Raw genomic sequence first — 15,168 nt, 5'->3', positions numbered from 1 at the left:
AGTGTTCTCCCAGCCAGAGTCTAGAACAGGGGTGGGCAAACTTTTTGACTCGAGGGCCACAATGGGTTCTTAAACTGGACCGGAGGGCCGGAACAAAAGCATGGATGGAGTGTTTGTGTGAACTGATATAAATTCAAAGTAAACATCATTACATAAAAGGGCACGGTCCTTTTTTTTTTTTTAGTTTTATTCATTTCAAACGGGCCGCAGTTTGCCCACGGCTGCTCTAGAACGTGGTTTCAATCCTTATCCACCGGTTACTCAGCTCAGCAAACAATTTCCCATGCTCAGTGGGTTACTGTGAGACTGAAGAGAATGTGTAAAGCATATGTCCTAGGGGCCAGCACAAAGCAGTTATTCTCTCAATAAATGGCAATTATTATTTTGCAAACTCCATCAACTCTGGAATATAAAGCTCAAAAAAATTTACCTAATAAACATTATTTGCAAAATAATTTATACTCAAATTAGCATTTTAATATTCCATACCTGAAGCCTGTGACTCGCTACTAAGCGATATGGTACCCACTATTGCAGGATACAATATGAGATGTGGGGAATCTTGAGCCACACGGATGAGAAGGTTACAAATACTCTGGCGCACATATACTTCAGGGTGGTTTAAGCGTGAGAAAAGCTGTGGAATAATTCCTTCAGGATAAGAAGAAACATTTTAAAGTTATTAAAAAGGGTCAACATAGTGGATGCAAACGGAGAGAACCTAATGTGCCAGCATCACTTCTAATGGCCTCAATTTCTCCTTGTGATAACAAAGACCTGTACATAGTTCTTTTGGTTTTTTTTTTAATCCTCACCCAAGAATATTTTTTTCCATTGATTTTTAGAGAGAGTGGAAGGGAGGGGGAGAGACTGAGAAACATCGATGGTTGCCTCCCACACGCGCCTTGACTAGCACCAGGTATCAAGCCTGCAACCAAGGTACATGCCCTTGACCAGAATCAAACCCTTGAGTCCTCAGGCTGGTACTCTAACCACTGAGCAGACTGGCTAGGGCTATACACAATAACTCTTGCTTTCCCAGTGTGGTTAGGGTACAGAGCTATAATCAAAATCTAGAGCAATTCAAAATTGTTCTAAGAAATATATTTTCTGTGAATGACTGTAAAAGAAGGCAGAAATAATTTTTACAAAGGGTATATGACATTGTTTTTTCAATTATAGTTTACTACTTTCAATATTGTTTTGTATTAGTTTCAGGTATACAGCACAGTGGTTTAGATAATCATATACTCTACAAAGTATTCCCTCCAGTATTTCCAGAACCCACCTGGCACCATACATAGTTACTGCAATATTATTGATATTGACTATACATCCCCAAGACTATTTTGTAACTACCAATTTGTACTTCTAAATCCCTTTATCTTTTACACCCAGGCCCCCGACACTGCTTCCCTCTGGCAACCACTGGTCTGCTCTCTATCTATGTGCCTATTTCTATTTTATTCATTTACCTGTTCTTTAGATTCCACAGAGCATACAAAATTTTTTGGAACTTAATTTTAACCACTCTCTCCAAAATTCATTTTGTATATAAAAAGCTTCTGCCTCTCAGCTTTCCATTCTTCTGAAAAGTGAGAGGGAAGTGGTGTAACAGTAGCTCAGGGTGTCATAAGAACTAATGTATCCATTCTGTAATACTGTAAATAATAGATATAAAGAAGGAACTTCTACTTTTTTATTGCCTTAGCTATCATACCCAGAAATAATTTTTGCTCTGAGACATTTTTTAGACCATCACCTCTCCATGGAGCAGTAGGTGTTGTCTCCAAGCCATGTTCCAGATATTGCCTAAGCTCGCCGGCATGCTTCACGAGCAGCCTGAGCAATCGCAAGGTGGCCATCACGATCACATCATCAGTGCTCTGCTCTACTCTGTGACTTAAATGTAGCCTTGGATCATCTTCATCTAAAGGAATCTAGGGCAAGAGACAAATGGAAGAAATAAATAATTCAGAATGTTTTTGTCTATTAGGAAAAAAATTTTGCTAAAAGAGAAGACTGTGTGACCTACCTGACCAGCATTGAGTTTAAGGAAAGTAAAATATGCACTGCAAGACAATTTGTATAGGCTGAAGATTCTATCCACAACTTTCCTCCACACTTTAATAACTCCTTCTGTTGCATTTTCATCAAGTTCTGACAGCCATGGGCAGCTTGATATTAACTGACGCCAGATAACATCAACCATGTCATCTTCCTCATTATCTTCACTTTCTGTTATCTGAAGTGTTATATCTTCATCCTAAATAAAAATTGGGCATAAAATGCTATTTATAATACAAATTGAGAAGGGAGAAAGGTACCTGATTTTCCTGTTAAATGAAAATATTTTTCTCATTATGAAAGACCAAACTACTCCATATTTAGCATTATATAGGCTAAATGTCAATATGCTTCTCCTTATGGTATATTAATGTAGCTAAGAAGATATAAGCATCTCTCAAAGATTAAAGACTGATTTTTTAGACTTTAAATGTTCTACGTTACAATATAATATTCTGCCTGCAGAAAAGAAAACAATCTGTTCAAAAGGCTGAAGGTACACAGAATAAAGTCACAACAGACCTTACTCCCTACAGTACTGTGCACGCACATAACACAGGCATTGGCAGACAATGATATCTGCTAAAGTCTAGGCAGGAGTGGGGAATCTTTTTCTACCAATGGCCATTTGAATATTTATAACATCATTCTCGGGTCATACAAAATTATCAACTTAAAAATCAGCCTGCTATATATGGTCAAACATTTAATTCATCCCCAATGCCTTGGCAGGGCAAGACCAAATGATTTTGCGGGCCTGATGTGGCATGCAAGCCGGACATTCCCCACCACTGGTCTAGAGTAAGAACAGAATCAATAAAATCCAAACTTTTAAAGTCTGCAACTAAATACTTAATAGTCATAACATAACTTTTGAGGGGGGAGGGAGGTAGATCCTACAGATAATCTAGTCCACTGGTTTTCAACTCTGGCTATACATTAAAATCACCTAGTAAGATTACACATGCACACATGTGCATACACACACTCCATCCAGAATATCTGGGGTGGGGCTCAGGCACCAGCATATTTTAAAAGCTGCCAAGCCTATGTTAAGACCCTAATTTCTGATCAGAACTGCATTTCAAGAGTAATCTACTTTACATAAAATGAATTTCACCCTTTTTAAACAGGACCCTAAGGAATTGACTTGATTTCTCAAGAAATCAGAAAGCTATTAACTCACTTTCATCTTAAAAACCAAAGATTTATTTGAAACAAAACAACACTGAATCAACTATATGTAATCAACCTCAAAACGAGTGAATTAGAACAGTGACCTTGACACTATTTCCCCCAAACACTGTATCATGTTTCCTTGCCTGAATCCCTGCTGGCCGACACACAGCCTGACCAAGAATAGCATATATTCTCTCTTTTTCTTCTTCAGTTATAGTGTCTGGAAGCAGATTTTGAACTTCAGATTTTTCTCTAGGCAGCAGACGAACACCTTCTCCCTGACTATAAAAATAAACAAGTAATCGGTATTTCAGCTACTAAAACTTTGCCATGTCAGCAGACATTTTAAACCTCTATTTTGCAATGCATTAAATAAATTACACATTTCAACATACATACCTGGCATTGTCAACCACCTTTCTGCCCCACCTATAAGCCCAACTAGCCAAGGCTGCCCAAGATTTGGCTACTTCAGGTGCCTGTACTGAAGATAGGTGATACAACTGTCCCAAAATGAAGTCAGGTTCTCCAACTCCAATATGTACTGCCATGAAGGAAAAAAAATAATGAAAGCAATCAGCAATGTTACATTCATAGATTCTCTTTTCTTTTTTTTTTAACACTAAAACCAATAAGTTCCACAATACTGTAGTACATAATTTGATAAAGCATTTATTTGTATTATTTTTTTAAAAGGCTAATATGTTGAGATGAATCACTCAGCTTCGCAAGTAAGCTTAAATTATAACCCTGTAACCTGGCTGGTATGGCTCAGTGGTTGAGCATTGACTTATGAACTAGGAGGTCATGGTTCAATTCCCAGTCAGGGCACGTGCCTGGGTTGCAGGTTGCAGATTGCAGGCTCGATCCCCAGTAGTAGGCAAGTAGGAGGCAACTGATCAATGATTCTTTCTCATGATTGATGTTTCTATCTCCTCTCCCTTCCTCTCTTTGGAATCAATAAAAATACATTATTTTTAAAATCCCACCAAAATTATAACCCTGTAAAAAATGTTCATGTCTTTCATGATGCTGAACTTGAACACCTTAAACAGTTCAGGTGTCAGATATGTTGTAGAATGTCTTGCATTCTGGATTTGAATGGCTATTTTCTAATGATTAGATTCAGCTTAAACATTTTGGCAAATGAATATAAAGGTGATGAGTATACAATCTCATTCAGAGATTCATGAGGTGAGTATCTTTTTCTGTAAGTAAAATTACGTTTATTTTTATAAATAAAAAATTCATTATACAAAAAACACTTTTAACAGTGTTAGCTGTCATTATCCATTTTAAGTGAAGTATGAAGTGTCTGCAACAGTTAACGTGAATAGTTCTATCTCTCTAGAACCTTCATGCAACTTCTTTACATTCCTCAACTCCCCCAAATTCTCAACACTATTTCAAGAATATAAGTGAGATGAATACCTTTATTCCCAGTTTAAAAGTAAAAATATCGTCTGCTCTAGTGTCATTTGCCAATATGAAGATTTATAAAGAAATATCCCTTATGAATATCAAGACCCTATAAAACACACATTATAAATATAATACTATTGTTAAGTAATTAAGATCCTAGGCTTTACAGCAACAAAATGAAAGTACATTCTCATGTTCAGCAAAGAGATTAATTACCTCCGAATCTGTAAAAACTGGACAACGGTACCACTCAAATGTTGAATGAATTAACTATCCTATCTGTCTTGTACCTTTCTGTTACTAACACTAGTGTCAGGATGTAAAACTTGAATCTTTCTGTAATCTCTGTGTTCCACCAGTCAAGGGGACCACAAACTACTATTTTATATCTTTTTTTACTTCTTCTTGTGTGACAAAAATTTTTAGTTATCTGGGGCAGAATCTGATTGCCAGTAAAAACATTTAAGTCCATAAAAGCACTGTGAATTGGGAAGGTGGGAAGTATGGCCTGGGGGGGCAGAGTTCAATGACTTCCATAGCGGCATTAGATATTAAAGAAATGTGTTTTAGTTACTTCCAGGTAATATAATATATTAAATTTCCAGAGACACTTTTTGTGGCCAATTACAGTCAGCGTAACATTGTAAACTTTATTGATTTTAGAGAGAGAGGGAGGAAGATAGAGACAGAAAAATCGATCAGCTACCTCCTGCATACCTACTATTGGGGATCGAGCCCACAAACCGAGGATGTGCCCTGACCGGGAATCAAACTGGTAACCTCTTGGTTCATGGGTCAACCCTCAACCACCGAACCACACAGGCTGGGCCACTAACACTGTAAACTTTAAAACAGGGGGCACAATAACTTTTAAAATTAATATTTTAAAGCTAGTAAGAGAAAGAAATCCTACCTGTAGATTCACTCTCAATCCGAGGATACTCTTCATCCAGTGTATTAACTGATGACAGTTCTATTAGAGTAAGTATGTTTTTAGACAAAGTAGAAAGACCTGTAAAGTTCTGCTGTTGCTGAGCTCTGTAAACCTGTTTTAGCTGCCCTGAAATTTCTTTCCATTCTGCCTGGATCCATTTAGCCAGTGTCAGAATTGACTTGGCAACTGCATATTCAGCTTTGGCAGACTTGCAAAAAGATATGGCACAGGAACTCAACATTTCCATTGCGTGTGTTGACTGGCCTATAGAAAACCAAAAAACAAGCCCTGAGAAGCCTTCAAAGCAAACAATGGAAATTTGGGGGTAAATGAACTTTTAAAAACATGTAAATTCAATCATAACTAATAATCTCTTAAAGCAGGCCTTATTTTAATAACCAGTAACAAAATTACTTCTTTTAAAAGTACTAAATTATAGAGATAAGTCAATACACATAAATTCTTATTTAGGACTAAAATGTTCTGCAACAGCTGGGGGGGAAAAAATTAACATTTCTGCTACTAACACCATACATAGTAGTTGTGTTAGATACCACTATCATATGTATTTACCATAATTCATTTTTACTAACCTGCTGTATGTAGCAATTTGGTTTTTTCAATGTCAAGTTCAGGCCCCCATTTTTCATCCACTTGACCTTGAGTTGACAGTTTTTTAAAATGCTGGACTAAATCCTGTGCAGTGGTGGTCTTTCCCAGATGAACTTCACTACACTGTGCCAGCAGTCTTGTTGCAAGTGACACATTCCCCCGTTTTCTAGCAAATTTTGCTGCTGTTAGACCTAATTCCATGAGATGGCTTCTAATTGGAACTGTTTGTTCTGGAGAGAAGAAAACATTTTATTAGTCCCTGATTGATCTAGTCCCAGATTTCACAGAAACACAACCAAAAAATTCTTCCCCAACTCTTGCCTTCATAAATAACAAAAACTCATTTTTTTTTCACCTTCTTTAAATCTCTAGCAGTCAGCATAGTGCTTGGCATACAACAAACAATAAACACTTGTTGAAATTAACATGCACAACAAAGTAGACAAAAGTAAAAACCATTCACTATAAGAAATTCAGTCTTTTAATTTCTGAAATTTTTAAGTAAAGAACCTAGGCCAAAGGGTGGGGAATGAGGGTAAGGCCAGACCATTCCTCCTTCCTGTATAAGTACCCCCTGCCATTCTCTCCTGGTTTATTCCTACCTTCCTGAAGAATCCTTCTCCTCCATTACCCATCCATTCAAGTTGGTGTTCTTCAGGTCGGTCCTAAGGCATTCTCCCCTTCAGTCTACAAACTCTCCCTGAACAATAGTACCTGCTCCTGTGGCTTTAATTACCATACCAATGGTGATGACTCTTGAATCTTTATCCCTAGCCATACCAGACATCTCAGTTCCAACAGCTTACCAGCAGCTACAATCAGGTTTTTCAAAGGCATGTTAACTCAAGTGAAATCCATTTTCCATCTTTAAACTTTTTACTTACTTCTCCTGTTTTCCCTTTCTCAAGGAAAGGCACATGATCAACCTGACTACTTGAGCAGGTCCCGGAAATCATCTTAAATTTTACTTTCAATCCTCCTATCACATCTGCTTTTTTCTGTCCCTAATGCCACTACCTTTGGTTACCTTTGGAAAGGACTTCAGCCAAACTGGTACCTTTGCCCCCAGTCTTACCTTCTTCTAATCCATTCTCCAACGTGCAACTGAAGCAATCTTACACAGAGGAAGTTTGAACACTTCCCTTCCCTTTGATGGCCTCCCACTGCCCTTTTGACAAAGCCAAAACTCCTGAATGTGGCATTTAAGGCACTGATGCTTTGCATTCCATAGCAATCTCAACCTCATCCAGCTTCATCTCTCCCCTTTCTCCCTTAGGCAAATTAGGTCGCCTAAGCATCTTTCATTAATACAACCATTGCCATTACTGACTTTTTCCAGCTTTAAAACATGTTCAATAAGAAAAGGATAGAAAAGGAGATATTTAGAGTCCTATTATATGCCATGCTCTGTGCGAGGGCTTTTATATGCCTTGTCTCATCTCCTATAAATTCTTACAAAGAATCACATCAGTGGGGCAATCGCTATCACCAAAAAAGAAAGTGACTCAGAAGTTGAGTGACTTGCCCTAAGGTCCCCAATTTACAAATGCTGGGCTAAAGATCCAAACCCAGGTCTCTATGACATTAAGGGTATGAGTCACACTTACCAATAATCACCCTGCAATGCAAGTACATACCCCAGCATTAGCATAGTTGAAATTTAACATTCAAATTTACTCAGTAATCCCAGCTACGACATTTCCAACTAAAATTCAACAGATTTCTGGCAAGTTTTCCATTTTAGAGCAGTAAAAGTAAATTATTGTCATCCCTTTAACATGACAGACATTCTTTCTTAGAAATGACACATTTTTCTACCTATTCCTTTGGAGTGTTTAAATTTAACATTTATAGTGTATTATATCTGATAAAGAATCTATACCCCAAACACATAAACAAGTCTTGTGACTATTAGAAATTGACCAGATCTAAACACTTTACAGAATATAAGATATACAATGGCCACTATGCAAATAAAAAGATACTCAACATCACTAATCATCAGGAAAATGTAAATACCACAAGATACTACTATATACACACTCCAGGGACTAAAATTAAAGACTGACAACCCCAACAATGCAATGCCAGAGGAATGCAATATGTACAACCAGTTTATAAGAATCTGCCAAACTATTTTGAAAGTAAAACCATATGACCCAACAACCCTACTCCTAGACATTTACAAGAAAAATACAAATACATGTCCACCCAAAGACTTGTACATGAAATTCACAGCAGTTTGGTACATAGTAGCCCAATTTTGAGAACTCAAACATCCATTAAAGGGTCAACAGATAAACAAATTGTGGTATATCCATACAATGGATTCTACTCAACAACAGGAAGGACCACACTGATACTTGTACTATGCGTGACCCTTAAAAATAAAATACTAAGCAAGCAAGTCAGACACAAGAGAGCATATTTTATGATTCCATTTATATAAAGCTTTAGTAAAGACAGGACTAGTCTATAGTGATAGAAAGCAAATCAGTGGTTGCCTGGAATGGGCAGATGGGAGAGATAACTGGAAAAGACATAAAGAAACCTTTTGGAGTAGATAAATGTTCTATGTTTTTATTTTATTGGTGTTTACACAGGTGAGGATGTGCTAAAAGTCAAAGAACTATACACTTATAATGTGTAAATTATATCTCAATAAATCTATTTCTTAAATAAACCTAGTTACCTTTTATTTTCTCCAACAACTGACTCTGGTACATGGTATATCTTAATGCCTGCATCCACGGCCTCACATCATGTTGTTTACATGAACGCAAAGCTTCACTGAAGAGTGGAATAAGACAGTCCTGCCAGGGAAAAACCAAAACTCCTTAATGGAAATAGGCTCCTTCCATGTTTGTAGACTGAGTTTAGTTACACCCCGGTAGGACAGCTACCTCAGCTCTACTTCAGGTTTATATACATTAAACTCTCCCCTTTCTTCATTGTATCTTCTAATCACAGGAGGAAAAGACACTCTAAGAGAAAACTTTGTTTTACCCCCCCCAAAAAAATTGTTTTTCAGAATGTAAATCCAACTTATCAATATACTTATCAATAAAGTACACAATTTTTATAAAAAATAAACAGCATATTTACTGTAAAGCAGAGGCTAAATTACAGAAACATATAAAACTATTTCTTCATAAACACATTTTCAAAGATTATAATTCCTTTGGGAAGAGCTTATCTCTGACTAAACTTTAACCTATCTGGGAAAAGGAGAGAATGTCTTCATTTTAGTCAAATCTAAAATTTATATAATCTGCCCAAGGAAGATATGTTTATGTACACCAACATCTTGTCCAAAAAGAAAAAGAAAAAAATTAAGCAATTAGCATCCTTGAGATAATGAATCTTAGGTTCTTCGATCTGCCTTACACACTTCTCAAATTAAGATCTGCCTGAAAATGGCATTTCAGATTTCTCTATTTGCTAGCTTGTCCAAACAAAACCCACAAAAGCTATTTAAACTGAAAAATAGTCTTTGCTCTACACTAGTGCCTATTGATGATTGAAAGAATATCCTGGTAAAGATATACACACCTCTGTAGAAAGTCTGTTAGAAACTGTGTTCTCCAAAGCAAAAGAGCAATACAGCTGTAAGGTACTCAGAACTGGAAGAGATTGGGAGACTGTCAAAGTAGAAAGTCTCAGTGGTCCAATAGCTATACGTGAGGTTTGCTTCAAGTACTTTACCATGTTTCTGAAACAAAATATTTATTATTAATTAATTAATGAGATGTCTCAACTTGTAACCACTAAAGGGTATAAAGCAGTTTGATAAGATGCTTCCATATTGGCATCCAAAGTGAGGAAAGGAAGAGGATCTGGCCCGCTCTTTAGTAAAATGATATAAGCAAGTCAGGGTATTTGCTTCTGGGGGGAGGGGGAGTTATATTTTATTTACTGTCAACTTCAGTGTATATTGGCAAGTGGCATTCACATATACAACTTCTACAACGAAATGAAGCTTTCACAACTAGCACTGTAGTGCTCTGTTAACTGCCTCACCCCACCAGAGTACATACATTTGTTGTGAATTATCTATCTATATAAAAGCCTAAGCGACTGTCGCAACCAAAACAACCAGACAACAGAAAAGGCTGCGTGGGGCAACCAGGTGGGTTTGGGGGGGGGGGGGGGGGGCGCGCGGCAGTGAGGGGCGATCAGGCAGGCAGGCAGGTGAGCGGTTAGGAGCCAGCAGTCCCGGATTGGAGAGGGTGCAAGGTGGGCTGAGGGGACCCGCCCCGCCCCATCCCGCGCACACAAATTCCGTGCACCGGGCCTCTAGCGCATATGTAATGCACATTCACCTCCTTAGGATTCCACTTACTCAGTGACAGGCTGCCACTTCTGATCTTGCTCTAAGTGGTTTAAAGCAGTTGCCAAACAAACAGAGCTTCTTAACAACTGAACTTCAATGGCTTTCTGGAGTTCCCTTGGATCTGGACTCAACATGTTAGGAAGCAGTTTTTTCATATCTACATAAGTTAAATAGATTCCATTAAAAGTTAATTCACTTTTAATGTACAAATAATAAGATATTTTGACAGTGTTAAGAAATTATCAATTAATACCTCCTTTCATATTAGTTTCAAACAACTAAATACTATTTTTGATACCTATGAAAATTATTCTTTATATAAAATTTTAATTTAGAACTCCCCCAAATGAGTTCATTTCAAGGCTTAGAAATCAGTACATCACTATTCATAGGGGTTAATCTAGAGCTACTTTGGCAAATCTTACTGAATCTAGCAAATCAATGCTACCACACAAATTACTCAATACTATAGTATACATTATACAAAATTTTTCAGTTGTGATAAAAAACTTAATTAATGAACCACATCAAGAAGTCAAGCACAAAATATATTTAGTTTAAACACTACTCATGCTTTTTCAAGCAAATTGGCTAGGTAAATTTCAAAGTATTACTTTTTAAAGTTTGCTTAATTTTAAACTATTTATTTGCCAAATAAACAGAACAGTCCTAAATTTTAAGCTGATTTGCATGGAACTCTGCCCCAAAGTTCATATACAATAACTTCCCAGATTTCCCAGTAAAATCCTAAAAGCCAAACATTTTGAGCAACTTGTGAATAAAAGTTATCTCAAATACCTATTTTTTCTTTTGATCCTCCAGCAAGTAGATTGATATTTTCTCCTGGTAACAGTTCTAATTGCTCAGTACATTCAACAAATTCTCCAGACTCAAAACTGCTTAGTGATCTGTAATTAAAATATAGGTTAGCTTGTATTACACCCTATCCAGCCTGTGGAACCATTAAAAAATTTTTTCCAAAAAAATACAGCAAAATTACTCAGCATTCTTTTGATGAAGCTCTTTCCACAGAGGCCACCATTTTATTTTTATTTTGAAGATGTGACTACCATCTTAATTAGCACTAAAATTGGACTGGCAAACCGGAAAGTCACAGCTTTAGATATTACGCAGTTTAGCATGCTCACCCCTCCATGTCACCTTCCTCTTTTTGCATGCGCCTATTTTCATTGAAGCCCCTCCAACAAACTGGCAGTGGACTTCTGCAGGGCAACTTCAACATCTAGTTCTCCCCAAGCTATCACCAGACATCCTATAGGGCCTCACCCATCATCTAAAGCCCAAGACCCTGTAGGTCTCTACTATTTCAATCTTATATCCTAGTCCTGCCTTCATTCACTGCTGACACCCCTCCCCCGTCCCTTTCTACCTTTCCTATGTTTCATTGAATCTGTTTTCTCTTCTTTTAAGGAAGTCTTCCTTTCCATCTCCTTCCCTTACCTGAAAATGGTGAACCCTCTGAAACATCCTCCTATAGTCCTGGAGCATCAATGCCAAGATGAGAGGCCTCACCTTCTAGCTCCTCACTGCTACTTTCAGATCCCTGACCCTGTTCCCATTCCTATTGTAGCTGCTCTCTAACCAAGATGACTTAGTTTCTTAATCTCTTCTCTGTGAATCACTCATCTTTTCCTATCCCCCTCGCTGTGTTGCTTCCCTTACATCTCAGCCTGAATCCAGCACTGCAAATAGACATCACTTGACTGTACCTGCTTCTACCTTAATAAGCCACACACCTGGCTCAACGTAATCACCAGCCTCTCAGGTGAGCCGTATGGCTGATGAACTGTCAAAACACTTACCCTTCTGCCACTACAGGGTCTAAGTCTTCTCCAGTGGCAAGTTCCGCCTATGCCCACTATACTCTACAATGCCCTCACACTTTCAGCTAATGACCAGCTCCTTAGGAAAATAAAAAAAAGAAGGAACAAAAACCACAGGCTTTAATTTCCTCTAACCTTACCCAACCTACCACCTACTCCCAAAACTATCTGTATCTAACTTTAACTGATTACCTTAAGGCACAGAAAAGGTGGGGTTCAGTTACTCCTTTAATCAACGTTCTTTACCCTGTTTCTTCAACCTCTGCTTTCTAGTGTCTCCTTGCCCTTTGTCTAAAAGAACACTTAATCTCACCAATCATATCCTATCTAATAATAGACAAACATGGTAACTGACCGTACCTTCGCTATGCCTCCCATTGGCTAATCAGCACAATATGCAAATTAACCACCAACAAAGATGGCGGCTAATTTGCATACTGCAGGCAGGGCAGGACAGCGCCATCTCGCCTGCCCTGCTGCCATCCGGGCCTGCTATCTGCGACCCGGGGAGGCGGGGCAGGCACTGAGGGATTGGGCCTGCCATCTGCCACCTGGGGAGCGGGCCTAAGCCAGCAAGTGGTTATCACCCGAGGGGTCCCAGACTATGAGAGGGCACAAGTGGGGCTAAGAGACACCCCCCTACACTCCCTCCCGTACACAAATTTTTGTGCACTGGGCCTCTAGTATTTAAAATAAACACATAATATTCTACTTCAGCCACAGCTTCTTCCCCTAGACTTCAAGAAAAACTCACTACTGCTCTAGCCAGTTTGGCTCAGTGGATAGAGCATCGGCCCGCAGACTAAAGGGTCCCGGTTTCAATCCAGGTCAAGGGCACGTACCTTGGTTGCAGGTTTCCCGGTCCTGGTCAGGGTGCATGCATGCAAAAGGCAACCAATTGATGTATCTCTCTCACATCGATATTTCTCTCTGTCTCTCCCTCACCTTTCTACTTTCTCTAAAAAGCAATGGAAAAATATCCTCGGGTGAGGATTAACAACAAAAAAAAGGAAGAAAAACTCACTACCCAATTAACCTACCTAATGCTTTTCACTTTCAAATTTCTCCACCAACAGTATTCAACCTGGCTGTTTCTCCTTCTCTCTCTATAAAACTCTTCTTGCTTGCATCCTGGAGCTTCTGACAAGGCTGACTATTCCACTCTGGCTCTCATCTCCCACACTTCCTTTCTCAATGTCCTTGTGTTCTCTTTAATGGCTCCTTCCACATCCCTTAACAGATGCTCAAAAGGATTCTGAGCCCCCTTGGCACACTTTCATTTTTACTCACTCTTCTCCAGAGCTTTACCTATGGTTGGTGGTTTATAAGGGCTCCAGAGTATAGAGTCATGCCCTTAATTATTACCTATATGCTCACGATCCCCACATCTCTCTCTAGCTTAGATTTTCCTCCTTAGTTCCAAATCCAATTCTTAACTGCATACTTAATCTCATCTGCATGTTTCACAAACACTTTTCTTAAACATGCCTCATTGCTCTTTGTGCGTTCCTACTTCAATAGTATGTTTTCTCCTCCCTCTACTTTTAAGGCCACAAATTAATGGTCTATATGCTATCCTTGCCCCCACATCTCCTGTCTCTTTACAACACAGCAGAGTGAACCACTAACACAGATCATACATGCCTTTCCTGTTCAAATTCCACCATATGATTTTTTTTAGCTCATTAGGGGTCAAAGTCCTTTTCACACATTTCTTTTTATTACTAATTTTTACTTGGTTATTTGTTTTTATTAACCTTTCAAAAATGTATTTATAGCTCACATTTATGTCAATGTTTAATATTAGAAGGGTTTTGGATCTTGACTTAGAAGTTTGATGCTTTTGTGATAGGAACTTAAAATCCTATATAATAAAAGCCTAATACGCTAAGTGTCTGGTCGTCCGTTCAAACAATCAGTGTAATATGTTAATGATATACTAAGGCAGCTCAACCGCTCACTACGACGTGCACTGACCACCAGCGGGTAGACACTCTGACCGGTAGGTTAGCTTCCTGCTGGGGTCTGGCTAATCGGGACTGAGTGAAATGGGCCAGACACGCCCTGGACCCCTCCCATGGTCCCTCCCCAGCTGGCCAATCTCCCATGTCCCTCCCAGCCCTGACTGTGAACCAGGCCTCTAGTTAGCCTATAATAAAATTAGTTTCCTTACATGTTATTTCACTTCACTTAAAAGCCAATTTCTAAGAACCTATCAATGGTATCAGTGAGGATTTACTGTATTCATATCTAATTTAGAAACAATGCCATCAAATGTGATCCTTTCTAAAGCAGTGACAAATTTATCTTTATAATAGTCCCTTATTCATGGTTTCACTTTTTTAAAATATATATATATTTTTTTATTGATTTCAGAGAGGAAGGGAGAGGGAGAGACAGACAGAAACATCAATGAGAGAGAATCATTGATTGGTTGCCTCCTCCATGCCCCCCTACTGGGGATCGAGCCCGCAACCCAGGGACGTGCCTTTGACTGGAATCGAACCCAGGACCCTTTAGTCTGCAGGCAGACGCTCTATCTGCTGAGTCAAACCAGCTAGGACACAGTTTCACTTACCCACGGTCAACAGTGGTCCGAAAATGTTAAACGGAAAATTACAGAAATAAACTATTCATGAGTTTTAAATTGTGCACTGTTCTCAGCAGCATGATGAAATCTCACACCATCCCACTTGGGACGGGAATCATCCCTTTGTCCAGATATCCACATGTATACACTACCTGCCCATGTATACTTAGTAGCCATCTAAGTTATC

The 15,168-nt window shown here is 38.6% G+C and overlaps 1 protein-coding gene across 11 annotated transcripts in view; it reads right to left on the bottom strand.

Moving 5' to 3' along the window:
- SMG1 (SMG1 nonsense mediated mRNA decay associated PI3K related kinase) overlaps nucleotides 1–15,168 on the bottom strand; it is a 108,834-nt gene that overhangs the window by 35,372 nt on the left and 58,294 nt on the right. For all 11 annotated transcript variants that reach the window (XM_036309660.1, XM_036309657.1, XM_036309653.1 and 8 more), the window contains 11 exons: nucleotides 11,346–11,455; nucleotides 10,557–10,704; nucleotides 9,767–9,926; nucleotides 8,907–9,027; nucleotides 6,196–6,444; nucleotides 5,582–5,866; nucleotides 3,646–3,790; nucleotides 3,390–3,528; nucleotides 2,036–2,266; nucleotides 1,763–1,940; nucleotides 490–651 (listed from right to left, as the gene is read on the bottom strand). In XM_036309660.1, coding sequence (XP_036165553.1) covers nucleotides 490–651; nucleotides 1,763–1,940; nucleotides 2,036–2,266; nucleotides 3,390–3,528; nucleotides 3,646–3,790; nucleotides 5,582–5,866; nucleotides 6,196–6,444; nucleotides 8,907–9,027; nucleotides 9,767–9,926; nucleotides 10,557–10,704; nucleotides 11,346–11,455 — 1,928 coding nt within the window. The remainder of the gene's footprint in view (nucleotides 1–489; nucleotides 652–1,762; nucleotides 1,941–2,035; nucleotides 2,267–3,389; nucleotides 3,529–3,645; nucleotides 3,791–5,581; nucleotides 5,867–6,195; nucleotides 6,445–8,906; nucleotides 9,028–9,766; nucleotides 9,927–10,556; nucleotides 10,705–11,345; nucleotides 11,456–15,168) is intronic.

The sequence above is a fragment of the Myotis myotis genome, unplaced genomic scaffold (genome assembly GCF_014108235.1).
Source record: "Myotis myotis isolate mMyoMyo1 unplaced genomic scaffold, mMyoMyo1.p scaffold_m19_p_5, whole genome shotgun sequence".
Classification (NCBI taxonomy): Eukaryota; Metazoa; Chordata; class Mammalia; order Chiroptera; family Vespertilionidae; genus Myotis; species Myotis myotis.
The sequence above is the reverse complement of the archived record's forward strand: the minus strand, read 5'-3'. Positions and strand labels throughout refer to the sequence as shown.